Raw genomic sequence first — 27,297 nt, forward strand, 5'->3', positions numbered from 1 at the left:
CGTAACGCACTCCTGAACTCTGCACTATGTACGTAACGCACCCCTGAACTCTGCACTATGTACGTAACGCACCCCTGAACTCTGCACTATGTACGTAACCCCCAAAACTCTGCTCTCTGTACGTGATGCACTCCTGGTATTTAATGCTCTTTTAAGGCCATCCTACTGTTAGTGAAATTTGACCCCACCCACTATTTGATGCGGTTTGGAGGGTAGGTGTGTGGGGTAGTTGAGTTCCAGCACCTATTTTTTCAGAAAAAAAGCCCTGCTTTCAATGAACCTAAATGGTAAGTTCACCTTTAAGAAAAAAAACAATAAACGCACATTTTTTAGCAGGTAAAGAAAAAAATCTGCATTATTATAATTTTTTTTCTATTTTGCACCCAGGATCAGTGAATCGTGGCTGCAATGTCAGGCTCCTGCGGGCATTTTCTACAGTTCTCTGCCCGTACCTCTGTATGGGCTTTCAGTTACTGAGCTGAAGAAATGGCAATAGACTTTCAGTGCACCAATCAATCAGTGCACTCCTAGTTATTTGAGAAAAACAACCCTGTCTTCTGTAGTGGAAATGGGACTTGTAGTTTATTCATTCACAGATTTCTGTGACTGAATGACGCAGCTGTGTAGGAGGGGGGGAGCCCCACAGCCGCTGCAATTTTAAATTTGACAGCAGCTGCGGGTAAGAGGACACCCCCTCTCCCAGTCATGGGAAGGGAGGGTTCAGTTATTGAGGTGCTTAGCAACATTTTAGGCCCCTTTCACATGGGTGATCCGATCCGATCCGCCTGTCTGTTGTCAGGTGGATCTGATCGGGTTCTCCATGCATCCCTATGGGGCAGCGGATGGCAGCGGTGACATCTCCGCTGACACCCGCTGCTCTCTGATCCGATCCTGTCTGTGAAATTCGGACGGATGGAAACTCTATTTTCCATCCGTCTGGAGAATCGGATCGGATGGGATCGGATTAAAACGGACAGGCGGTCCTTTCTCATCCGATCTCCCATAGAGGACAGCTGGGATCTGACAGCTCCGTCTCCGCACACAGAGCTGTCACCCGCCTTCTCAGCGGGGATTGGCGGATCGATCCCCCACTGAGCAGAACGGACTCCCTGTCGGGCAGTGCGCCCGTGTGAAAGAGGCCTTACACCCTAAATAAGTGGGAATATGGGTGTAACGTGTAATATGTTGATAAAGGCAGAGATAGTCTTTAAAGTGTCTGTAAGCAATGGCAAGCATCCAGTCTTGTTCAGCTGTGCTTCTGCTGCTCAATTTTCTTGCAGGACGTCACCAGGAGGAGAGTTTGGTGCTAAGCTTTCCTGTCTGATCACCTCCGGGGCTCGCTTTGCCTCCTCCTCATGCTCCCACTTATGTTTTGTGAAAAGTGATTTCTGCTCAAACTGTTTCCCGCACACAGGGCAATTATAGGGCTTTTTGGGCACGTGAATTCTCTCATGTCTGCTTAGCTGAGACTTGGTGTCAAACAACCTGCCGCACGTGCCACACTTCACTGTTTTCCCCTTGACGTGCCTCCTGTGGTGGACAAGCAGAGTACATTTGTGGCCGAACCTCTTCCCGCACTTGTCACACTCAAACGGTTTTTCCCCGGTATGCGCCCTCTGGTGTATAATAAACTGAGATATATAGTCATATTCCAGGCCGCAGATGGTGCAGGCGTAGCGCTTGTTGGCGTGGTTCTCTGCTTTGTGCTTAGTCAGTGCCGATCGAGTGCTGAACACCTGACTGCACTCCTCGCACGTCACCACCTCCTCATCAGCGCGGAAATTCAGGTGCCTCTGTGTCTTCAAGTGGCTTCGGAAACCCCGTCTGTCTTTTAAGGATAAGTTGCACCTCAGGCACCAAAATGTTCGAGACCTTCCGTCTGCAGAGTACTCGATCCTTATCTCAGGATTCCCCAAAAACGCATCTTCAGTTTTGCGTTTTTTGGAGCCGTCAGAATCATCAGCATCATCTGAGGAAAGCTCAGACTCGCTGAACTCGCTGTGGTCACTCTGTGGCTTCCATTCTGGGGAGTTCTGACGATCCGGGGAAGGTTTTGCCTCATCTTCGCTCGCTGACTCTTCCCCTGAGGAGGAAACAAGACAATGTATGTAAGATTTCTAAAACCCTCTGCAAAACAGCGGCCTTCTTACAAAGGCTGAAGCCGCTACTCCAAATTTTTCCTTAACCACTTGCCTACTGGGCACTTAAAGCGGAGTTCCGGCCTCAAATACCTTTTTTAATAAAAATACCCCCGGGACAGTCAGGGTTAGTGCATTCCACAATGGCTAGCCTCTGATCTGTCCCGGGTTGCACTTACCTTTTAGAAGAAATACTTACCTTGAAAAAGTATAGTCCAGCGCTGCCATCTCAGGTGTGGGCAGCTTGAAGCCAGCGCGATCCTCTTCTGCGTCTTCTTCGGTCCCACGATGCACTGCACCGGCCCCGCCGTCACTTCCGGTTCCGCAGCGTCATCCCTGCACAGCTTCTGGGTATGACGGCGCCTGCACCGGAACTGACGTCGTGGCCGGTGCAGGCACATTGATTCCTGGGAGCGATGACGTTCAGCTCCCAGGGATCATTGCAAGCCAGGAAGTGACGAATCGCCGTGGCTGCCGAGGGGAGGAAGAGGAAGTATATTTTCTTCTAAACCAGGTAAGTAAAAAAAAAAAAAATTGCGATTATCCATTTGTTTTTCAGGTGACCCCGGGCATGAAGATGGAGGTTAGTTTTATTTTAGGGTGGAACTCCGCTTTAAACCCCCTTCCTGCCCAGGCCAATTCTCAGCTTTCAGCTGTCGCACCTTGAATGACAATTGCGCGGTCAAGCAACAAACAATTTACCCAAATTAAATTTTTATCATTTTTTTCAAACAAATAGAGCTTTCTTTAGGTGGTATTTAATCACTACTGGGGGTTTTATTTTTTGCTGAATAAAAATAGACCGAAAATTTTGGAAAAAAAAACAAAAGAAAAAACAGTTTTTATAGTTTGTTATACAATTTTGCAAACAGGTAATTTTTCTCCTTCATTGATGTGCGCTGATGAGGCGGCACTGATGGGCCCTGATAGGCTGCACTGATGGGCACTGATAAGGTGGCACTGGTGGGCACTGATAAGGCAGCACTGAAGGGTACTAACAGGTGGCACTCATGGGCACTAATAGGTGGCACTGATGGGTGGCAATGATAGGCACTGATAGGTGACACTGATTCAGTACTGATGATGGGGCACTCATAGGTGGCACTGGTGGGCACTGATAGGTGGGGACCAATGACACAAATAAAGTGATCCGTTCTAAAAATATGCACTGTCACTGTACTAATGACACTAGCTGGGAAAGGGTTAAATGTGTGACACCCCCAAAATGCGTAAACTGCATTTAGAGCTTCGCATCTAATCACGGTCTGCATCGGTGGACTATGCTCAGTGGAAATTTCCGGTGGACTCATTGTTTTATTTTCTGCCTGTTATTTTATCTACTTTGTGAGTATGATGTACATATATTTTTATCAAAACAAATTGTTACAAAGGTAATGCGCTACGCTGGTGCGCCCTCTGTATTCTTTCCTTTTAAAGAATGGGACTTTATTCCTCTCCCAAAACTCCAGCAAATGATTTCCACAGTTCCCAGACATTTACAGAGTGTTGTTGACCACCTCCCGCCCGCAGTATTGTCAATTGACGGGCGAGCGGCGGCTCTCTCATTTTGGGATGACATCGTTTGACGTCGTCCCACTCTGGGCATGCAGGGGAGTGCAGCAAGTCGATCGGTGATGCGCGCAGCTCTCTTATTTTGGGATGACATCATTTGACGTCGTCCCACTCTGGGCGTGCAGGGGAGTGCAGCAAGTCGATCGGTGATGCGCTCTGTCCCTGGGACAGCGCATCATCGATCTCGGTAAAGAGCTGATGACGAGGCTCTTCACCCAATGTGATCACCTGTGTCCAATCACAGCTGATCACATGTAAACAAGGAAATTCTGGTTATCTGTATTCCTTTCCTCACACTGACAGGAAGTAAAGAGAGGAGAGCCGATCAGCAGCATTTCCTCACAGGGAGATCTTCACAGATAATCAGTGCTCCGATTATCAGTGCAGCCCCAACAGTGCCCAGCAGTGATGCCAATCATTGACCAGCATTGATGTCAGTCAGTGCCCAGCAGTGATGCCAACCAGTGCCCATCAGAGATGCCCATCAGTGCCGTCTATCAGTGCTACATATTACTGCTTTCTCATCAGTACCCATCAGTGCAGCCTATCATTAGTGAAGGAGAAAATTTATTATTTTTAACATTTTATAACAGAAACTAAGAAAAACATTTTTGTTTTCAAAGTTTTCGATCTTTTTTGTTTTTTTTTTAGCAAAAAATAGAAACCCTTGTGGTGATCAAATACCACCAAAAGAAAGTGCTATCTGTCTAAAAGAAAAATGATAAAAACTTTGTTTGGATACAGTGTTGCATGACCGCGCAATTGTCATTCAAAGTGTGACAGCGCTGAAAGCTGAAAATTGGCCTGGGGAGGAAGGGGGTGAAAGTGCCCAGTAGGCAAGTAGTTAAAAGAAGAGGGGATGCTACACCGCGCTAAATATGGCCCCATACCGACATGTTGCTGCCATCAATGTAAAAATGACCTTATTTCTTAAAATAAGAAGCCCACTCAGGACCCAGACACAGGAAAGGACTGAGGTGTCCTGATCGTGGGTGCACAGGGGAAGGACGAGTTACTCTGGTAGAAGGTATTTCTGACCCCACAATACCTGAAGCCACGTCTTGCTGGGATTCTGTCAATAGAGGATCATCGGGAATGATGTCAATGTACGTCTCCTTGTGAGCTTCAATATAGTCCCACTCATCCGGGGTGAAATAGACGCCAATGTCACCACATTTCACCGGCACCTGCAACAAACAACACTGCTCAGCAACATGCAGGGAACACTTTGGATCACCCCAGGAGCTGAGGGGTTAACTCAATGGGCACCACAGCAATGGAAGCTGCATTCATTGTACAGTGGAATCATTTCTTACTTCTGGTGCATGAGACCTAGGCACTACAAACACAAATATAAGAAGAATATTCATCATTTATTGATGCCATAAACTGCACTAGGGCACTTAATGCACACCTGTCACTTTAATATCTTATCCAAAGTTTACATATTTATGTGATTTTTAATATACAGTGGTGATCAAAAGTTTGGGCACCCCAGGTAAAAATTTGCATTAATGTGCATAAAGAAGCCAAGGAAAGATGGAAAAATCTCCAAAAGGCATCAAATTACAGATTAGACATTCTTATAATATGTCAACAAAAGTTAGATTTTATTTCCATCGTTTACACTTTCAAAATTACAGAAAACAAAAAAAAAAGGCGCCTGCAAAAGTTTGGGCACCCTGCAGAGTTAATATCTTGTACTGCCCCCTTTGGCAAGTATCACAGCTTGTAAACGCTTTTTGTAGCCAGCCAAGAGTCTTTCAATTCTTGTTTGAGGTATCTTTGCCCATTCTTCCTTACAAAAGTCTTCCAGTTCTTTGAGATTTCTGGGCTGTCTGTCACGCACTGCTCTTTTAAGGTCTATCCATAGATTTTCAATTATGTTGAAGTCAGGAGATTGTGAAGGCCATGGCAAAACCTTCAGTTTACGCCTCTTGATGTAATTCCCCGTGGATTTGGAGGTGTGTTTAGGATCATTATTCATTTGTAGAAGCCATCCTCTCTTTAACTTCAGCTTTTTCACAGATGGCATCAAGTTACCATCCAAAATTTGCTGAAATTTTATTGAATCAATTTTTCCTTCTACTCGTGAAATGTTCCCTGTGCCACTGGCTGCAATACAACCCCAAAGCATGATTGATCCACCCCCATGCTTCACAGTTGGACAGAGGTTCTTTTCATTAAATTCTGTGCCCCTTCTTCTCCAAACGTACCTTTGCTCATTCCGGCCAAAAAGTTCAATTTTAACCTCATCGGTCCACAGAACTTGTTTCCAAAATGCATCAGGTTTGTCTATATGTTCATTTGCAAAGTTCAAACGCTGATTTTTGTGGTGAGGACGTAGAAGAGGTTTTCTTCTGATGACTCTTCCATGAAGACCATATTTGTACAAGTATCTCTGTATAGTGGAATAGTGTACCACAACTCCAGTGTCTGCCAGATCTTTCTGGAGGGATCGTGCAGTCAAACGTGGGTTTTGAATTGTTTTTCTCACAATCCTGCGAGCTGTTCTGTCTGATATTTTTCTTGGTCTTCCAGATCTTGCTTTAACTTCCACTGTTCCTGATGACTGCCATTTCTTAATTACATTCCGAACAGAGGATATTGACATCAGAAACGCTTTGCTATCTTCTTATAGCCTTCTCCAGCTTTGTGAGCGTCAACTATTTTCAGTTTCAGTTTTCTAGACAACTGCTTAGAGATCCCATGGTGCTGATTGTTGGGGCAAGGTCAGATGAGTCGGGGCATTTAAAACCTTTGAGATTGACATCACCTGGTCTTCCCAGACGATGATTGCGAACAATCCATGACACTGGCAGGTCTGAGCCTTGCGAAGAGGGCAGTGCATGCTATAAATTCTGCAGGGTGCCCAAACTTTTGCAGACACCATTTTTTTGTTTTCTGTCATTTTGAAAGTGTAAATGATGGAAATAAAATATAACGTTTGTTGACATATTGTAAGAATGTCTAATCTGTAATTTGATGCCTTTTGGAGATTTTTCCATCTTTCCTTGGCTTCTTTATGCACATTAATACAATTTTTTACCTGGGGTGTCCAAACTTTCGATCACCACTGTATATACTTGTTTAGGCAGCGCCAGATACCTTCACTCTCTGTGTTGATGGGGGGAATCGAGCAGGTTGCAGGAATGAAAATTGCATAATCTATGGCCTGCTTAAGTGGCTGACTTAAAACAAGAATACAGGTTCCGGCTTCACTGGCTGCATTCTTGTTCAAGGTGAACGACCCAGCAGGTAAAGAAGTCAACTAAGAAGCCGGACACACGCCAAGGACATCTTGGACTTGATGAAAAATATTCAAGATTTTATATTGCTGCGGATGTTCAACTCCCTCTCACTACGGTGAGGCATTTTAACCACATAACGACCGCTCACATTGCTGCTACTGCGGCAATGTGGCTCGTTATCGTCCAGCGATGTAGACCTACGACGCTGGACTCCACCCCTTGTGGGCGGCACCCGCGCGCCACTGGAGGCTCGCTCCCGCTGTATTCAGTCACAGCGGGAGTGGGGCCAGGGGAGGAGCAGTGGCGATCGCCGTCGCTCTTCCCCGATCGTCGGGATATCGAGTGTGGAGATCTCCTAAGTGACAGGCAGGGTCAGATTGCAGGGTTCAGCATAGCTGAACATGCGATCTGTCCCTGTGTCACTCAGTCACCTCCCCCCCCACACGTTAGTAAGCACCAGGCATACATTAACCCCTCCCTCTCCAATAAAATTAACCCCTTCCCTGCCAGTGTCAATTTTACAGTAACAGTGCATATGTATAGCACTGATTATTGTAGTAATGTCACTGGTACCCCCAAAAGTGTAAAAAATGTCAGTCAAGGGTCCGATCTGTCCGCCGCAATGTCGCAGTCCCGCAAAAAAAAAAAAAAAAAATCGCAGATCGCCGCCATTACTCGTTAAAAAAAAAACACCAAAAATGACAGAAATCTTTCCCTTAGTTAGTAAACGCAATAACTTTTGCGCAAACCAATCAAAATACGCTTATTGTGATTTTTTTTTACCAAACATAGGTAGCAGAAAACAAATTGGCCAAAAATTTAAAAAAATTTTGATTTTTACATTTTTTTGAGGGGGAATTTCATATAAAAAAATGTGAAAAATATTGTTATTTTTTCAAAATTGACTCTCTTTTTTTTGTTTATAGCGCAAAACGTAAAAATCGCACAGGAGATCAAATACCACCAAAAGAAAGCTCTGTTTGTGGGAAAAAAAGGACGTAAATTTTGTTTGGGTACGGTGTCGCACGACCGTGCAATTGTCAGTTAAAGTCGCACAGTGCCGAATCGCAAAAAGGGGCCTGGACGTAAGACAGCAAAATCCTCCGGTGGTAAAGTGGTTAATAACCACAAGGAGAAATAGTGTGAAACAAGGCATGGTCAGTCAGTAATGGAGAAGGAACCAACTGCTGGAAGATCACAGCCAATACTGGTGACTGGTACTTTGTCCTCTGCTTGCCTATTCTGGTACAGCTTCCATTAAAGGTCCTCGTTAAGCTGTAGCCACTGTGTACAAGGCATTATGGTCACCGACAGGATTCCCAATCACCTGATTGCTGTGACAGCCAATCACAGTGATTACAGGATTGGAAAAGCCAGAAAACTCATCCAGTGTAATATTACAATGGGCAGCCACTCACCTCATCTAGACTTTCAAGGTCTTCCTCTTTCTCGGCAATCACCCATTTCTGCAGAGAACACAGCACAATGACATGATAAGAGAACGGTAGGATGCAAAATTCAGAAGTCCCATCAGTAAAGCCTGGAAAACACTAGAAGTTTTTTTTTTCACTCAACCCAGCAGGCTGAATGTAAAGGAAAAAAAAAAAAACAGAGCTTGTTGAACTAACACAAGCGATGTTGGTGCGGTGATCTCCTCCATTGAGAGCTGATAGGAGGGGAAGGGAGAGAAGGGACACCCTTCCCGCTTCACACAGCATGCAGGAACAGAGCTGAGGCTGTCAATCACAAGCTGTGTGCTGAAGCTCCCTACTCTGTCACCTTTTTATCTCTTGGTGTCAGGAAAACACACTACAAAGGGATATGCATTGTTCATACTTCAAGTCTGATGTTTACAACCTCTTTAACCACTTGCGGACCGCCCACCATACATATACTGCGGCAGGGCGGCCGCTCTGTGCCAAATCATGTACCTAGTACATGATCTGAAACATCCGGGTCTGGGGCACGCACACCACCAGCGATCCGCTCCCTCTCTGATCACACACAGTGGGAGCCCAGCGGTGGGTACCGAAGACTCGATGCCCGCCGGCACCCACCGATCAGACAGCACACAGGCAGAACGGCAATCTGCGTATGTGAACAAGGCAGACTGTCATTCTGTCAGAAGGGAAGGTATTGATCCTGTGTTCCTGCAAAGCAGGAACATGTATCAATGCCTTTCCCTAGTCAAAGCACATCCCACACAGTGAGTAAGCACGGGCTAGGCACACATTTACCCTTTGATCGCCCCTGATGTTAACCCCTTCCCAGCCAGTATCATTAGTACAGTGACAGTGCATATGTTTTAGCACCGATCGCTGTATTAGTGCCGGTTCACACTAATGCGATGCGGGAAGGCTGCGAATTCGCAGCCTGTTCCCGCATTGCACATGCACCCTTGGTAGTTCACACTGCCATATGCGATACGCTGGGGGTGTCAATGAAATGTTAACGACACCCCCAGTTTGATCGCATATCGCAGTGCGATCTTTACAGTTCGCACAGGATGGATCGCACAAATGTGAACCACTGTGCGATCCGATCCTGATGCGGCTAAAAAAAAGGGTCATGTGCGACTTTGCTGCGGGTGCAGTGCGAATTTAGCCATATAAAGTGTATGGCTAAATTCGCACTGCACAGCCGATCGCATGTAATGAAGGAGCAGTGCGCTCCGATATTACATGCGATCGCCGCAGCCGCACTAGTGTGAACCGGCACTTGGTGTCACTGGTCCCCAAAAAGTGTCAAAAGTGTCAGTTAGATGTCAGATTTGTCCACTGGAATATCACAGTCCCGCTATAGGTCGCTAATCGCCGCCATTACAAGTAAAAGAAAACACATATATATATATACATTCCTTTTTTAACTATCCCATAGTTTGTAGACGCTATAACCTTTGTGCAAACCAATCAATATTTTTTACTGAAAATATGTAGCAGAATACATATTGGCCTAAATTGATGAAGAAAGTAGATTTTTAAAATGTTTTAATTGGTTATATTTTATAGCAAAAAGTGAATAACGTTTTTTTTTTTTTTTTAAATGGTCAGTCTTTTTTGTTTATAGCGCAAAAAATAAAAAACGCAGAGGTGATCGAATACCCCAAAAGAAAGCTCTATTTGTGGGGGAAAAAAAAAAAGAACAAAACTTGTATCTGGGTACAATGTTGCACCACCGCGCAATTCTCAGTTAAAATAACGCAGTGCCGTATCACAAAAAATAGCCTGGTCATGAAGGGGGGTAAATCATTAGAGCTATGACTAAACACCAGCTTGGGTGCGAAACGTGTTAGCTGCCAGTGTCATCATCTCCGCTGTGGTATGATCATTCTTCATGTATTTCTGCATTTTTGTTTCTTCAATAAAGGACTAATTTTTTGGAGTGCTGCCATCCAGTCCATTTCTTTCATATGCTTCTGTTGCAACCAGGGCGTGCACCTGAATTTCCTCTCTGAGGCTGAGCTTTGAACGGAGGCTCTTTGTCCTGGAGCAACACAGTGTCTTGCTTGGGTAAATCTTTAGAGGTTAAAGCTGCAGTTTGGGGAACAGAAAAAAATTCCCTTGCAACAGGGCTCCACTTGTATTGCAAAAACAAACCTTTTCCTAGGGTACCAGTAAAAAGCATTTTGTACCTACCTCACCCCTTGCTTCCACAGGCTCCTCCTTCCATACGACCAGTCCCCTGCAGTCTCTCCTCTTAGGCACTCAGTCTAGCAGTGACAGCTATGACCTCATCATATACAATGCAGGACTAGCAATGCTGCATTGTAGGTAAGAACGCCACGGGCACGTCCATGACCAGAAACAATTGGGGAGAAGAGGTGAGCGGCAGCTGCTGGAGGAGTAAAGGATAAGAGAAGTAAATTTGCTTTATACTGGTATCCTAGACAAAAACAGAGCATTTAAAGTGGTTGTAAAGTCCCAAGGTTTTTTTTACCTTCATGCATTCTTTGCATGAAGGTAAAAAACATTATGTGTGCAGCAGCCCCTCCAGCCCCACCTAATACTTACCTGAGCCCTATCTCTTGATCCAGCGAAGTGCACGAGAGCTTCGGCCCCCCGGGGACTCTCCCTCCTCATTGGCTGAGACAGCAGGGGGAGCCATTGGCCATAGAGAGAGAGCTTGGGAGCGAGCCTGCCCCCATAGCAAGCTGTTTGTTCTGGGGGCACTTGGCAGGGGGAAGGCGCTGGCTGGGGACCCGAGAAGAGGAGGACCGGATGAAAAACCATTACACAGAGCAGGTAAATATGACATGTTTTTATTTTTTTTCTTTTAAAAAAACTTGCCTTTAATATCACTAACTCTTCCAGTGAAGAATAAGCCCCAACGCAGGGACAACTTTTTCAGTTCCCAGGAATTTAGCTCTAAATAATAATTTTAGTCCCACCTTCTTAAAAAGCTTGCTCGTTTGGAGGAAGAAAAATGCTATGATCCTAAGAACATCATCCCTACAGTCAAGCACGGAGGTGGAAACATGATGCTTTGGGGCTGTTTCTCTGCTAAAAGGTACCGGCTGACTTTGCCGCATGGAGGGGCCAATGAACGGGGCCATGTATTGTAAAATCTTGGATGAGAACCTTCTTCCCTCGACCGCTGAAGATGAGTCAAGGATGGGTCTTCCAGCATGACAATGACCCAAAACATACCGCCAAGGCAACCAAGGAGCGGCTCAAGAAGAAGCACATTAAGGTCATGGAGTGGTCTAGCCAGTCTCCAGATATTAATCCTATAGAAAATATATGGAGGGAGCTGAAACTTCCGAGTTGCCAAGAGACAGCCAAGAAAGCTTAGGGATTTAGAGAAGATCTGTAAAGAAGAGTGGACCAAAATCCCTCCTAAAATGTGTGCAAACCTGGTCACCAACTTCAAGAAACGTCTCTTACCTCTGTGCTTGCCAACAAGGGTTTCACCAAGTACCAAGTCATGTTTTGCTTGGGGATCAAATACTTATTTTACTCAATGAATTGCAACTCAATTTATAACATTTGTATCTTGTGTTTTCTCTGGATTTTTGGTTGATATTCTGTTTCTATCATTCAAAATGTACCTATGATAAAAATTATAGACCCTTCATGTCTTTGTAATCGGGAAACTTACAAAATCTCTAGGGCAGTGATGGCGAACCTTGGCACCCCAGATGTTTTGGGACTACATTTCCCATGATGCTCCTGTACTCTGCAGATCAAAAATGAAGGGATTTGCAGTCACTACTTACCAACCAGCCAAATTAACCTGTCTAACAGTATGCGTTAAAAGCAGGGGTTTAGTTGCACACATTTGCAAATACATGCGTAAGCTGCAGGCCGCGCCAAGGCCCCCTGTACTCTGCAGTATAGTTGAGCATCTTGGGAAATGTAGTTCTAAAACATCTGGGGTGCCAAGGTTCGCCATCACTGCTCTAAGGGATCAAATAATTATCCCCACTGTAGGTCCTTATGTCTGCTGCACAGGGTTGCTGGGCAAGAGGGCAGTGGCTGTTTTTTAAATAAAATTAACTTTTTTATGCAGTTGGAATGTATTTAGGGGATTTAATCTGAATGATAGTTTGGGCTGCAACTCTTGATATAGGATTCTAAAATCTCTGCAGGTTTTCTGAACATATGCATTCTGCAACTTTTGACCTGCTGCGTCTAATAGGTGAGCTAATGAGCTCTGAAAACAGGATATTTAAGCAAATGACCTTACATTTTTTACAACCTCAGTGAAGTTCTTCTTTAGAAACTCACATCTCCAGTAAGTAGACCAACAATCTCCAGAGTTTGTCTCAGGATACGATGTGTTGTCAGTTTGGCGTTCTCTTCGATGAATGAGGAGCTGACCATATGTTGCATGAGAGAGATCTGCAGGGGACAGAGAAATGACAATCAGGAGGGAACAGAGGGTCGGAGTATCATTAGTCTCACAACCCCAGAAAAATGTGTTTCTTGGAGTACATTAAAGGACATAGACTACATAATGTGCAGCTACCCTCAGGTGATTGGATACTCACGCAAAAAAAAAAGAAAAAAAAAAGCTGCAGGAACTCTATAACCCATATAAATAACCCAATATATAACTATATAACCCTATATAGCCCATGCCAATCCCAGCTAGCCTCTGTTTTGTAGCAAGCAAAGGAAGATTGTAAAAACAGACATGGAAGACCCGAGTCCTGTACTGTACTCCAAGAAACAGTCAAAAACTCCTATTTTCTTAGTTGTGCAGTAAAGGACATAGTATCTTTATTCATTACTACTGGGATATCCAAAACCAGTCTAGCCGAGGGGTGGAGAACACAGAAAACAATGCCAAGAGGCAGTGCTGTATTTTGGCCTAGGCCAACAAGGCCCAGGCCTAGGGCGGCACTTTGCAGGGGGGCAGCAAAAAATCCACCCCCTCTCCACCTGAGACTCTATTGGCCACTGGTTGCTAGAGCCACTTCTCTCACCCCCTCTCTCTCACTCACCCCCTCTCTCTTTCTCTCGCCCCCTCTCTCTCCTCTCACCCCCTCTCTTTCTCTATCATCCCCCTCTCTCTCTCTATCATCCACCTCTCTCTCTGTCTCTCATCCCCCCTCTCTCTCCCTCTCATCCCACCCTCTCTCTCTCATGCCCCCTCTCTCTCACATCCCCCCACTCTCTCATCCCCCCTCTCTCTCTCATCCTCTCTCTCATCCCCCCTCTCTCTCTTATTCCTCCCTCTCTCTCTCATCCCCCCCTCTCTCTCTCATCCTCTCTCTCTCTCTCTCATCCCCCCCCATCTCTCTCATCGCCCTCTCTCTTTGATCCCCCCTCTCTCTCTTATTCCCCCCTCTCTCTCTCACCATCCTCTCTTATTCCCCCCCCCAAACCCACCCCCCTCTCTCTTTCTTCCACCCCCTCTCACCCCCCCCCCCTCTCGTGAGATCTCAGGGGTTTGTGCTGGGACTTGTAGTCCTTATATTTTGGAGGGAGTCACATCTGTTAAATAAGGAGTGGGGCAAATTTACATGGGGGGGGGGGTGCCCAAATTTTAGTCTTGCCTAGGGCAGCACAAAACCCAAATACACCACTGGGTTTGAGCAGACCCAGGGTGCTCCAATGCTAAGGGGGTGCATACAGAGTCAATAGGAGCTAGATGCTAGAGTGTCATCCTGATCAGATTTCTCAGAAGATGGATCATTTTTAACAGGAATGGAAGTCAAAAGGGCACAGCTGAGACCACTGATGCCTCCATTAGCCTTGATTGGGTCAGTAAATCGGTTCATGAAATCTGAATCTGGATAAGAAAGCAGTAGCTTGCGTGGCAGATGGGTCAGAGAAACAGCCAAAAGGAAGAAAGGTAGTCAGTGTGGGAGCAATTGTCAGATTAAACGATACCAGGGCTATGAGTGTATTTTAACCCTTTTTAATGGTTTTTCACTAAAATCTACACTTAGATGGTGGTGCCCCCCCCCCCTTTTTATTTCTGTTTCCAGCAATGAATAAAGTGCCTGTGTCCCTTACTGTACAACTAAGAAGCCTACATTTTCACCACAGTCACAAACCACTATTAAAGCGGCTCTTGAGTAATTCTTTCATCTTTCCATCTATTAAATCGTCTTCCCTTGTTGTTTTAACTTTGGATAGTAAAACATTTTTTTCTGCCAGTAATTACCTTTTACAGCCCACTTCCTCTTTCTTGTCTGGTGATTTGCCCAGGGGCTAATGACATCATGCACAGCTCTCTCTCTAACTCTTGTGAGAGTTTGTCAGCAAGGAAAGAGGGCTGAGTCATAGGAGGGCCAATGATAGCTTAAAGGCTGTGTTGTCTCTGTGTAAATCCAGGGAGTGAACAGGCAGCAGCTTCAGATGCCCACAGTTAAAATGGCTGCAGCCAGACTTAGTGGGGGGAGATTTCTGCAGCATTTTTGGCAAGTACAGAATTACAGTATATATCAACTATGCAAAGTGGTTGGAGGGAGGCTTCAGAATGGCAAATATGTTTTTATTACAAATGATGTGTTCCTCTTTAAAGTGATTGTAAACTATCACCTTCTAAAACAACCTAGTTTAAAATAGAAATGAAAGGCAAAACATTTTTGTATAGATAAAAAAAATACATTATAAATTAAATTTTTCACTTTTTTTTTATAAGTGATCATATTCCCTCTGTTCTCAGCTGCATAAGAGCTGGGGGGGGAAACAGCAGTACACTAAGCTTACCAGTAAATGGCTGTGCAGTGGAGGCGTGTCAGGACGAGTCTTATTGGAAGAGAACACACTGAGTTCCCAGCATAGCTACAGAACTGACCATGATGTGCTCTCCTGATTAGTGTGGTCAGTTTCTAATAGGGGGGGCACCGATCCGCCTTTTCTTGTCCCGATAACGATATCTGGCATTGTGTATCTGCCGATACCGATCCGGAACTACACACATACACAAAATGCATGAGGCTGCAGTACAGAGCAAAGCCGCTGCTTCATGTGTACGGCTCCTCCATTCACAGGCGGAGTGCATCTGATATCACTCCGCCTGTGAGCCGGGACTATACAGGAAGTAGCGGCTCCCATCCCATACTACTACTGCACCAAGTAAAGGATGGCTGAGCCGGGACTCAGCAAAACCGGATCGGCCCATGGATCGGTTAATTTTACCGATCCAGCTATTGTGGCAGTATCGGCGCCGATATCCAATCCTAATATTGGATCGGTGCATCCCTAGTTTCTACCAGGGATTTCCCACAAATGAAGCAGTACAAAGAGAACAGGAGATTCTCTCATACAAGTACATGGTACAGCAGCCACATATCAGGAATCTGAGGTGTTGGGGTAACAAATGCTAGGATGCTCATTCCTATAGCTGACATATTCGACAGTGCTGTACAGAGAATACTGATTTATTTACATCAGTCTCTGCATCAGACCAGCTTACACTCCAATGTCCCACCCAGGGCCGCTGATAGGGGGGGACCACCAGCCCTCTTGTAGGGGGCCCGAGCACACAGGGGGGCCCACACAGAGAGGGGGATTAGTGATGGACAACAAATACAGAAATCTTCCTCCAGCACCTGAATCTGATCTGTCCCCCTCCCTGCTATCAGCTTTTATCTGTTGAGAAAGAGACAGTCGTCCCTCACTAATCCCCCTCCCTGTGTGGGCCCCCCTCCCAGCACTGGCTCTAATGTTATCTCTGCTCAGGAGTTTATTTGTAACTTTGTTTCTCTCTCTCTGTCTCTCTGATCACTGAGCTCCAACTGCCCAACCTGTATATTTTTCTCATCTCATCTTCTTTTTTATTTAACATCGTTTTTTTTTTTTTTAGTATTAGCAGGAATTATGTGAGTTATATTATATTTGTGTCTGCTAATAGTGATTTTGTTGTCATTTTAGCTAATTATATCTATAATATTTTCTTGGGGGGGGGGGGCCCTGCCAGGTAGTCTGTACAGGGCCCCCACGATTTTTAACAGCAGCCCTGGTCCCACCCCATACACAATTATTGTTTTACATTTATACAGCTCCAACATGATAGAACATAGAGTATAAGCTTTACAGAAGAGATTTTAGTAATTGTATGTAGTGTGGAATTGTACTGACCAGCACATCTTCCAGGGCCAGAAATAACCTGCTGTCCTTCACATGGACACCTTCAGATGAGTCAATATACTCTTGATTTGCCCCATTTAGCCCATGTTCCTCGCTCCATTGTGGGGTCGCACCAAACAGTGGTTTATTGAAGCCCGTTTCTCCTGAAGGCAGGAACGGACTACCCTGGTAAAAATAATCAGGTCTGGAGCTTTGTGTATCACCATCAAAACCCAACTCAAATGTGGAGCACTGGACGCCCTTATCAGCCGTGTGCCGTTGTAACTTTATGCACTTCACATTTTTTCCAAACCGTGACATGGACGTGGACGTGGAGGCCTCCTTCATGAGAATGGGTCTAGTGAGGATTCCAACGCTGCGTACCCCCCAGTGGGGGTCAGTGGTGGTGCCAACATGTCTGACTCTACGCTTCTCGTCTATACACTCATCAATCTCTTCTTTGGAAATAAAAGATGTATCACAGCTGGTGTCCGTGGTGCTCTCTGGCTGAAATTCCTCTGTTTCTTCCTCTTTGATAGAGGGATCTTCAAACTTTGGGAAGAGAGTTGGCACAGCATTGGGCTTAAGATCCACTACAGAACCGTGGATGAAATAACTGTCTGGGCCAAAGTGAGAAGAACACATACGAAAATTTGTCCAATTGCTCACAATGTGACGAGCAACCAAGTCAGGGTTGCCAAGATGTTGCCCGCTTTGCTGCAGCCAGACCTTCACTCTGGAAATGTCAGTTGGAAAATGATGCAGGGTCACTCCAGGGTACAGGGGTTGGTCCACTGCCCCATTCGGACAACCGGTGATAAAGCATTTAGGTGTGGAATCTGTCTGGAGATACAAGACATTGCAATTAATCTGAATGTTTTCATATGTATATATACAGTGGGTATAGAAAATAATTACCCTCTTTTAAAATAATCACATTTTGTTGATTTGCACCCTGAAATGAAGACACAGTCTTTGCTTTATCCAGCTGTATTTACTCGGTGCAACTTATAACATCCAAGTGAAAGATATAACATGTCAGAAAAAAATACAAAAAATGACAAATAGAATCACTGAGTTGGAAAAAGGATCACCCCCTCCTAAAAATGACTTAACCACTTGCCGACTGCCCAACGACTATTTACGTCGGCAGTCAGCCCCTCACAGGCAAAGCGATGTAGGGCTACGTCGCTAGCCTGTGAGGCTAAAGGGAGCGAGCGTGCGCCGCCGGAGGCGCGCTCCAGCTCGCTCACGGACCCCTCCACGCGTGTGCCCGTCGGACCCTATGTCCGCCGGGCACTCGCGATTGTCCGTCACAGCGGGAGAAAGGCAGGCAGCTAATGTAAACACAGCCGCCTGTCATTCTCCCCTGTGTAAGAATAGTGATCATACGGTTCTGCTATGTTCTTACACCTCAAGCCACAACCAGTCACAGTTAGAAGCACGCCCCTAGGGACACACTTAACCCCTCCCTCTCGAAAAAAGTTAACCCCTTCACTGCCAGTGTCATTTTTACAGTAACAGTGCATATGTATAGCACTGATTACTGTAGTAATGTCACTGGTAACCCCAAAAGTGTCAAAAATGTCAGTCAAGGGTCCGATCTGTCCGCCGCAATGTCGCAGTCCCGCAAAAAAAAAAAAAAAAAAATAATCGCTTTTCATGATGAGCTAATTAAAATGACCACAGCTGATAACAGTTGAAAGTCAAATGGCTTTGTGTGCCTTTGAGAAGATGATTAGCTGCACCTAATTGAGTTTATTTAACCACTTAAGCCCTGGAAGATTTTACCCCCTTCCTGACCAGGGCCTATTTTGCGATTCGGCACTGCGTGACTTTAACGGACAATTGCGCGGTCGTGCGACGCTGTACCTAAACAAATTTGACGTCCTTTTTTTCCCACAAACAGAGCTTTCTTTTGGTGGTATTTGATCACCTGTGCGATTTTTTGATCATGCGCTATAAACAGAAAAAAAAAACATCAATTTTGCAAAAATAACAATATTTTTCACATTTTTTTATATGAAATTCCCCAAAAAAAATGTAAAAATCAAAATTTTTTAACATTTTAGGCCAATTTGTTTTCTGCTACCTATGTTTGGTAAAAAAAAAACGCAAAAAGCGTATTTTGATTGGTTTGCGCAAAAGTTATTGCGTTTACTAACTAAGGGAAAGATTTTTGTCATTTTTATTGTTTTTTTTTTTAACGCGTAATGGCGGCGATCTGCGATTTTTTTTGCGGGACTGCGACATTGCGGCAGACAGATCGGACCCTTGACTGACATTTTTGACACTTTTGGGGGTACCAGTGACATTACTGCAGTAATCAGTACTATACATATGAACTGTTACTGTAAAAATGACACTGGCAGGGAAGGGGTTAATTTTATTGGAGAGGGAGGGGTTAATGTATGCCTGGTGCTTACTGACATGTGTGGGGGGAGGTGACTGAGTGAGCCAGGGATAGATCGGATGTCCAGCTATGCTGAACAGTCCGATCTGTCACTCCCTGTCACTTAGGAGATCCGCCCGCTCTGTTTACACAGGCGGGCGGATCTCCAAACTGGATTCCCCGACGATCGGGGCAGAGCAGCAGTGAATGAAAAGCGCCTACAGGGGGAGGAGTCTGGCGACGTAGGTCTACGTCGTCAGACGATAACGAGCCACTTTGCCGCAGTAGTACTCCGGTACACAGTGGTAAAGTGGTTAAAGGTATTCACAAATACATAGTGCAAAACCGCAATACACACAAATCAGTGTATTGCGGTATTACACTATGTGGAATCTTTTGTGTCTTTATGGATCTTTGGACCAAAAGAGAAATGACACTTTGCTACAATGTAAAGTAGTGAGTGTACAGCTTGTATAACAGTGTAAATTTGCTGTCCCCTCAAAATAACTCAACACACAGCCATTAATGTCTAAACCACTGGCAACAAATGTGAGTACACCCTTAAGTGAAAATGTCCAAATTGGGCCCAATTAGCCATTTTCCCTCCCCGGTGTCATGTTACTCGTTAGTGTTACAAGGTTTCAGGTGTGAATGGGGAGCAGGTGTGTTACATTTGGTGTTATCGCTCTCACTCTCTCATACTGGTCACTGGAAGTTCAACATGGCGCCTCATGGCAAAGAACTCTCTGAGGATCTGAAAAAATTGTTGCTCTACATAAAGATGGCCTAGGCTATGAGAAGATTGCCAAGACCCTGAAACTGAGCTGCAGCATGGTGGCCAAGATCATACAACGTTTACCAGGACAGGTTCCCCTCAGAACAGGCCTCTCCATGGTCAACCAAAGATGTTGAGTGCATGTACTCAGCGTCTTATCCAGAGATTGTCTTCGGGAAATAGACGTATGAGTGCTGCCAGCATTGCTGCAGAGGTTGAAGGGGTGGGGGGTCAGCCTGTCAGTGCTCAGACCATACGCCGCACACTGCATCAAATTGATCTGCATAGCTGTCGTCCCAGAAGGAAGCCTAGGAAGCAGACTAAGGACATGGATTACTGGAACCGTGCCCTGTGGTCTGATGAGACCAAGATAAACTTATTTTGGTTCAGATGATATCAAGCGTGTCTGGCAGCAACCAGGTGAGGAGTACAAAGCCAAGTGTGTGTTACCTACAGTCAAGCATGGTGGTGGTGGTGTCCTGTTCTTGGGCTGCATGAGTCCTGCTGGCACTGGGGAGCTACAGTTCACTGGGGGAACCATAAATGCCAACATGTACTGTGACATACTGAAGCAGAGCATGATCCCCTCCCTTTGGGGACTGGGCCACAGGTCAGTATTCCAACATGATAACGACCCGAAACACACCTCCAAGACGACCACTGCCTTGCTAAAGAAGCTGAGGGTAAAGGTGATGGACTGGCCAAGCATTTCTCCAGACCTAAACCCTATTGAGCATCTGTGGGGCATCCTCAAATGGAAGATGGAGGAGTGCAAGGTCTCTAACATCCACCAGCTCCGTGATGTCATCATGGAGGAGTGGAAGAGGACTCCAGTGACAACCTGTGAAGCTCTGGTGAACTCCATGCCCAAGAGGCAGTGGCGTACCAATGGGGGGGGCGGGGGTGCGGCCCGCCCCGGGTGCCACTCACTGTGGGGGTGTCAGCCGGTGTCATGCCCGGTGTGTTCAGAGTCAGACAGATCCCGCAGTGTGAAGGCAGCTGCAGTGGCTGGCAGCTCCTTCAGTCCGTGCTGCTAGTGGGGGGCGGAGCCACGGCGGGAATAAGGGGGCGGAGCCGCGGCGGGAATAAGGGGGCGGAGCCGCGGCGGGAAGAAGGGGCGGAGCCTCGGCGGGAAGAAGGTGAGTGCCCATTGCAAAAGTGTGTGCTGGATAGGAGGGGGATGGGGCTGCTACATATAGAGGAATTCATCTTTCTCTATTCTTCCTGCAGCTTCCTGCTGAATAACCGATTCTCCTCCTCTCCCTCCTGCAGGAAGAATAGGGAAAGATCAATTCATCTATATGCAGCTGCCCCATCCCCCTCCTATACAACTTCTTTTGCTGGCCCCCCAAATTTCTTAACCTCCTCCAGTGCTCCTAATCCCTCCCTCAGTGCTTTTAGCCCCTCTCCCCCCAGTGCACTAGACCCCCCCTGTTCTTTAGCCCCCCCCATGCTCTTCAACTCCCCACAGTGCTTTCTCCCTCCCCCCCCAGTGCTCTCCACCCCCCTGATTTTCCTTGCCCACCCCCCTAAGTACTCCCTGTCCCCCCCAGTGCTCTCCACCCCCCTAGTTATCCCTGCTCGCCCCCCCAAGTGCTCCCTGTCCCCCCCAGTGCAATCCACCCCCTGCACCTTCCAACCCCCCTACAATGCTTTCCAAACCCTCTCTTAATTCTCTCCAGTCCCCCCCCCCCCCCCCCCACCGTGCCCTTCAGCACCTCCAGTGCTCTCTGCTTCGTCTGTGCTCTCCGGCCCCCCTAGTGCTCTTCTATCTTCTATCATGTCCTCAGTCTCTGAGCATCTCCTGTATCATGTCCGCAGTCTCTGACCATCTCCTGTATCATGTCCTCAGTCTCTGACCATCTCCTGTATCATGTCCGCAGTCTCTGACCATCTCCTGTATCATGTCTGCAGTCTCTGACCATCTCCTGTATCATGTCTGCAGTCTCTGACCATCTCCTGTATCATGTCTGCAGTCTCTGATCATCTACTTTATCATGTCTGCAGTCTCTGACCATCTCCTGTATCACGTCTGCAGTCTCTGACCATCTTCTGTATCACGTCTGCAGTCTCTGACCATCTCCTGTATCATGTCTGCAGTCTCTGACCATCTCCTGTATCACGTCTGCAGTCTCTGACCATCTCCTGTATCATGTCTGCAGTCTCTGACCATCTACTGTATCATGTCTGCAGTCTCTGACCATCTCCAGTATCATGTCTGCAGTCTCTGACCATCTCTTGTATCATGTCTGCAGTCTCTGACCATCTACTGTATCATGTCCTCAGTCTCTGACTATCTCCTGTTTCATGTCTGCAGTCTCTGACCATCTCCTGTACCATGTCTGCAGTCTCTGACCATCTCCTGTATCATGTCTGCAGTCTCTGACCATCTCCTGTATAATGTCTGCAGTCTCTGACCATCTACTGTATCACATCTGCAGTCTCTGACCATCTCCTGTATCACGTCTGCAGTCTCTGACCATCTCCTGTATCACGTCTGCAGTCTCTGACCATCTACTGTATCATGTCTGTAGTCTCTGAATATCTCCTTTAGCAAGTCTCCAATCTCTTACTCAAACTTAAACACATTGCTAATATTAGCTATCTATCTATGCTGAAGGTAGGACTGTGCAGGGGAGGCAGAGAGTGCAAAAGGGGGAACTGTGATTAGAGAGACGGAGGGCAGACTGCAAGGGGCACTGTGATAGGGGGGCTGTGAAATTTGTGCAAAAAATATTCTTGAAAACATTACATTTTTTTGTGGGTGTTTTTACATTTTAAAGTGGGAGGGGGGGGGTGCCAGATATAGGATCCGCCCCGGGTGCCAAAGGCTCTAGGTACGCCACTGCCAAGAGGGTTAAGGCAGTGCTGGATAATAATAGTGGCCACACAAAATATTGACACTTTGGAGCCAATTTGGACATTCTAACTTAGGGGTGTACTCACTTTTGTTGCCAGCGGTTTAGACATTAATGGCTGTGTGTTGAGTTATTTTGAGGGGACAGCAAATTTACACTGTTATACAAGCTGTACACTCACTACTTTACATTGTAGCAAAGTGTCATTTCTTAAGGGTTGTCACATGAAAAGATAGAATCAAATATTTACAGAAATGTCAGGGGTGTACTCACTTTTGTGAGATACTTAACATTACATTTTAGTTTTAAGGTTTAAACTTGTTTTACCACTATAAATTTGAACAATTTACCTTTTCCTGCTCTTGGGAACCTATGGAATCTGTGTCATCGTCATCCCGCTGCTCATCATGAAAGCGAGCCGGCATAAGAAGAGAAGGACATCTTCGAGTGAAGCTTGTGCCGCCATCTGCTGGTGAAGGCGGGGAACGACTCAAGGAGCACTCTTCTTTCTTAATCTGCACCCTCAGAAAATCAGATGGGGATGGAGTGGGAGAAGACGACCGGGAAACGATGGTGGGCACAGCATTCTCTTTAAGGATCCTCCTTGAACCATCCACGTAAATGTAACAGTCTGGCGCAAAGTGCAGTGAGCACATTCTGTAGGCTTGTGTGTAAAGCACATTTCTAGAAAAGGCGTCCAGGTCCCCGAAGTCCTGACGGGTCTGCCGTAACCAAGACTTAATGGTGGCGATGTTTTTAGGAAATTTGTGCAGAATCCGGTCAGGGTTCTTCCAGTTCCCTGTACACCCCTTCACAATACAAGACGCCATTCTGTACAGAGACAGAAAGTACTTGTTATCTTCACACTGAACACACGTCACTTTCTTTCAGCGCCACGTGGTGACATTTAGTATATTATCAAATGGTAATCCCCATTCCACACCCTTTAACCACTTGCCGACCGCCGTCAGTATATTTACTGCGGCAATCAGCCACTCCTGGGCAAACCGACGTAGGGCTACGTCGCTCGCCCAGGAGCCTGTAGGGGGCGAGCGCGCACCGCCGGAGGCGCGCTCCTGCCCCCGCTCGTTCACAGGGATCCCAGTGCGTGTGACCGGCGGGTCCGATGTCCGCCGGTCACTCGCGATCTCCCGCAGGAGAGGGAGAAAGGCAGGCAGCTGATGTAAACAAAGCCGTCTGTCATTCTCCCTGATGTAAGTGCAGAGACTGTACGATCCTGCTATGTAGGATCGTATGTCTCTGTGGTTACATCACAAGCCACGCCCCTTTACAGTTAGAAACACGCCCCTAGGGATACATTTAACCCACTGATCACCAATAAAGTTAACCCCTTCCCTGCCGGTGTCATTTTGACAGTAACAGTGCATATTTATAGCACTGATTACTGTAGTAATGTCACTGTTACCAAAAGTGTCAAAAATGTCAGTCAAGGGTCCGATCTGTCCGCCGCAATGTCGCAGTCCCGCAAAAAAAAAAAAAAAAAAAAAAAAAATCGCAGATTGCCGCCATTACTAGTTATAAAAAAAAAAAAAATTACATAAATCTTTCACGTAGTTAGTAAACGCAATAACTTTTGCGCAAACCAATCAAAATACGCTTATTGCGATTTTTTTACCAAACATAGGTAGCAGAAAACAAATTGGCCTAAAATGTTAAAAACTTTAGATTTTTACATTTTTTTGGGGGAATTGCATATAAAAAAAATGTGAAAAATATTGTTATTTTTTCAAAATTGACGCTCTTTTTTTGTTTATAGCGCAAAAAATAAAAATCGCACAGGTGATCAAATACCACCAAAAGAAAGCTCTGTTTGTGGGGAAAAAAAGACGTCAATTTTATTTGGGTACAGCGTCGCACGCCCGCGCAATTGTCCGTTAAAATCACACAGTGCCGAATCACAAAATAGGCCCTGGTCTTTGAGCAGCCAAATCCTCCGGGGCTTAAGTGGTTAATCACCACCCGTCGCAGTTATACTGGGGCAGGCAGCCCCTCCTGCGCGAACCAACATAGGTATCTGTCGGCCGTGCGCCTGCAGCTAGGGGGCGAGCACGCGCCCGCCCCCACTTAGCAGCGGGGACTCCAATGCACGGGGCAGGCGGCTCCGATTGCCGCCTGACACCCCCGCGATCGCTCCCCGCTGAGAGAGAAGAACAGTCGGCTGTTGTAAACACAGCCGACCGTTCTCTCTGGAATGATCACAGAGCTCCTGTGATCCTTCTATATAGGATCACATGTCTCTGTGATCATTTCAGAGAGAAGAACGGTCAGCAGTATTTACAACAGCTGACCGTCCTTCTCTCTTAGCGGGGAGCGATCGCGGGTGTCAGGTGGCAATCGGAGCCGCCTGCCCCGTGCATTGGAGTCTCCGCTGCCGAGTGGGGGCGGGAGCGCGATGCGCGTTCGTCCCCTAGCTGCAGACGCGCGACTGACGTAGAGCTGCACTGCCGCAGTAAAAAGGCGGCGGGCGGTTAGGAACCGGTTAAAATACAGATCCTCTTCTGGGGGCCCTATTCAGATCTCCTGGCCCCTCCCTCCTGTTCAGTGCCCCCACAGAAAGCAGCTTGCTATTGGGGCACCCGAGCCGAGCTGCAGCTTCATGTATCCATTCAGACACGGAGCTGCCTTTTGGCCCCACCCCTCTCTCGCCTGATTGGCTGAGTTTTATTGACAGCAGAAGGCGCCAATGGTGCCATTGCTGTATCTCAGGAAATCAGGAGAGTTTGGCTGTTTTGAATGCCGTCATTTTTTTTTTTTAATCTGGCGCCGAGTACCCGGAAGTGACGCCATGACATCACTTCCACGTTTTTACATGGAGACCCAATCAGAGCCGAATGCGGCTTTGATCGGGTCTTCGGCGGCCATGCAGGCTGGTTGCCCGGGTCTCCTGGGGAGACGGGACGCCCCCTCCAGCTCCTTGTAATGACAGCCCCGCATCGGTTGTCATTACAAGACAGCCAACCATCGGCTATGGACGCCGGTACCGGGGTTATTCCTCTAGCTGCAAGCACTTTCCCGAAATATCAGTCACCTCCGGCGCCGATGGTCCCCCCAAAAGTGTCAGTTAGAGGTCCAATCTGTCCGCCGCAATCCTGCTAAAAAAATCACTGATCGCCTCCATTACTAGTAAAAAAAAAAAAAAATGACATCTTTCCCCTATTTTGTAGATGCGATAACTTTTTGCAAAAAACAATCAAAATACTTTATTTAACAAAAATATGTAGAATACAAATTGGCCTAAAATGATGAAAACATTTGATTTTTACATTTTTTTTTTTTATTGGGAATGTTATATAGCAGAAAGTGAAAAATATGTATATTTTATTCAGAATTGTTGCTCTTTTTTTGTTTATAGTGCAAAAAATAAAAATCGCACAGGTGATCAAATACCACCAAAAGAAAGCTCTGTTTGTGGGGAAAAAAGGACATCAATGTAATTTGGGTACAGTGTTGCACGACCGCGCAATTGTCCGTTAAAGTAACGCAGTGCCGAATCGCAAAATATGGCCTGGTCAGGAATGGGGTAAAATCTTCCGGTCTTAAAGCGGTTAAAAATACCAGAAAGCTCTATTTATGGGAAAAATGACATCAATTTTATTTGGGTACAGCGTCGCACGACCGCGCAATTGTCAGTTAACCACTTGCTGACAAAGTCACGTTCACTGTACTGCAGCAATGTGGCTCGTTATCGTCCAGCGACGTAGACCTACGTCGCTGGACTCCTCCCTTTCTGGGCGGTGCTCGCGCTCCCGCTGTTTTCAGTCACAGCGGGAGTCGGGCCAGGGGAGGAGAGGCGGTGATCGCCGCTGCTCTTCCCCGATCGTCGGGGAATTGAGTCTGGAGATCCGCCCGCCTGTGTAAACAAAGTGGGTGGATCTCCCAAGTGACAGGCAGGGTCAGATTGCAGGGTTCAGCATAGCTGAACATGCGATCTGTCCCTGTGTCACTCAGTCCCCTCCCCCCACACACGTTAGTAAGCACCAGGCATACATTAACCCCTCCCTCTCCAATAAAATTAACCCCTTCCCTGCAAGTGTAATTTTACAGTAACAGTGCATATTTATAGCACTGATTACTGCAGTAATGTCACTGGTACCCCCAAAAGTGTCAAAAATGTCAGTCAAGGGTCCGATCTGTCCGCCGCATTGTCGCAGTACCGCAAAAAAAATCGCAGATCGCCGCCATTATGCGTTAAAAAAAAAAACAACAAAAATGACAAAAATCTTTCCCTTTGTTAGTAAACGCAATAACTTTTGCGCAAACCAATCAAAATACGCTTATTGCGATTTTTTTTTACCAAACATAGGTAGCAGAAAACAAATTGGCCAAAAATGTAAAAAAAATTTTGATTTTTACATTTTTTTGGGGGGAATTTCATATAAAAAAATGTGAAAAATATTGTTATTTTTTCAAAATTTACTCTTTTTTTTGTTTATAGCGCAAAAAGTAAAAATCGCACAGGTGATCAAATACCACCAAAAGAAAGCTCTGTTTGTGGGAAAAAAAGGACGTACATTTAGTTGGGGGTACAGCGTCGCACAACCGCGCAATTGTCAGTTAAAGTCGCACAGCACCGAATCGCAAAAAGTGGCCTGGTCAGGAAGGGGGTAAAATCTTCCGGTCTTAAAGCAGTTAAAAATACGCTCATTGAGGATTTTTTTTGTCAAAGACATGTAGCTAAATACATTTTGGCCTAAATATATGACAAACATTGAATATATTGGATATTTTTTAACTGTCAAAGTAGAGAAATATTGTTATTTTTTCAA

The 27,297-nt window shown here is 46.0% G+C and overlaps 1 protein-coding gene across 1 annotated transcript; it reads right to left on the reverse strand.

The window, feature by feature from the left end:
- Positions 1-1,181: 1,181 nt before the first annotated feature.
- On the reverse strand, positions 1,182-23,299 carry LOC309567097 (uncharacterized protein). Its single transcript, XM_082272424.1, has 6 exons — positions 22,861-23,299; positions 16,498-17,328; positions 12,688-12,801; positions 8,380-8,427; positions 4,759-4,897; positions 1,182-2,083 (listed from the first exon to the last, which is right to left on the reverse strand). Exons 1-6 carry the CDS (start codon positions 23,164-23,166, stop codon positions 1,266-1,268), a joined length of 2,256 nt encoding a protein of 751 aa, XP_082128550.1. The 5' UTR covers positions 23,167-23,299; the 3' UTR covers positions 1,182-1,265.
- Positions 23,300-27,297: the final 3,998 nt, after the last annotated feature.

The sequence above is a fragment of the Pelophylax lessonae genome (genome assembly GCF_965119305.1).
Source record: "Pelophylax lessonae genome assembly, chromosome: 11".
NCBI classification, from domain to species: Eukaryota; Metazoa; Chordata; class Amphibia; order Anura; family Ranidae; genus Pelophylax; species Pelophylax lessonae.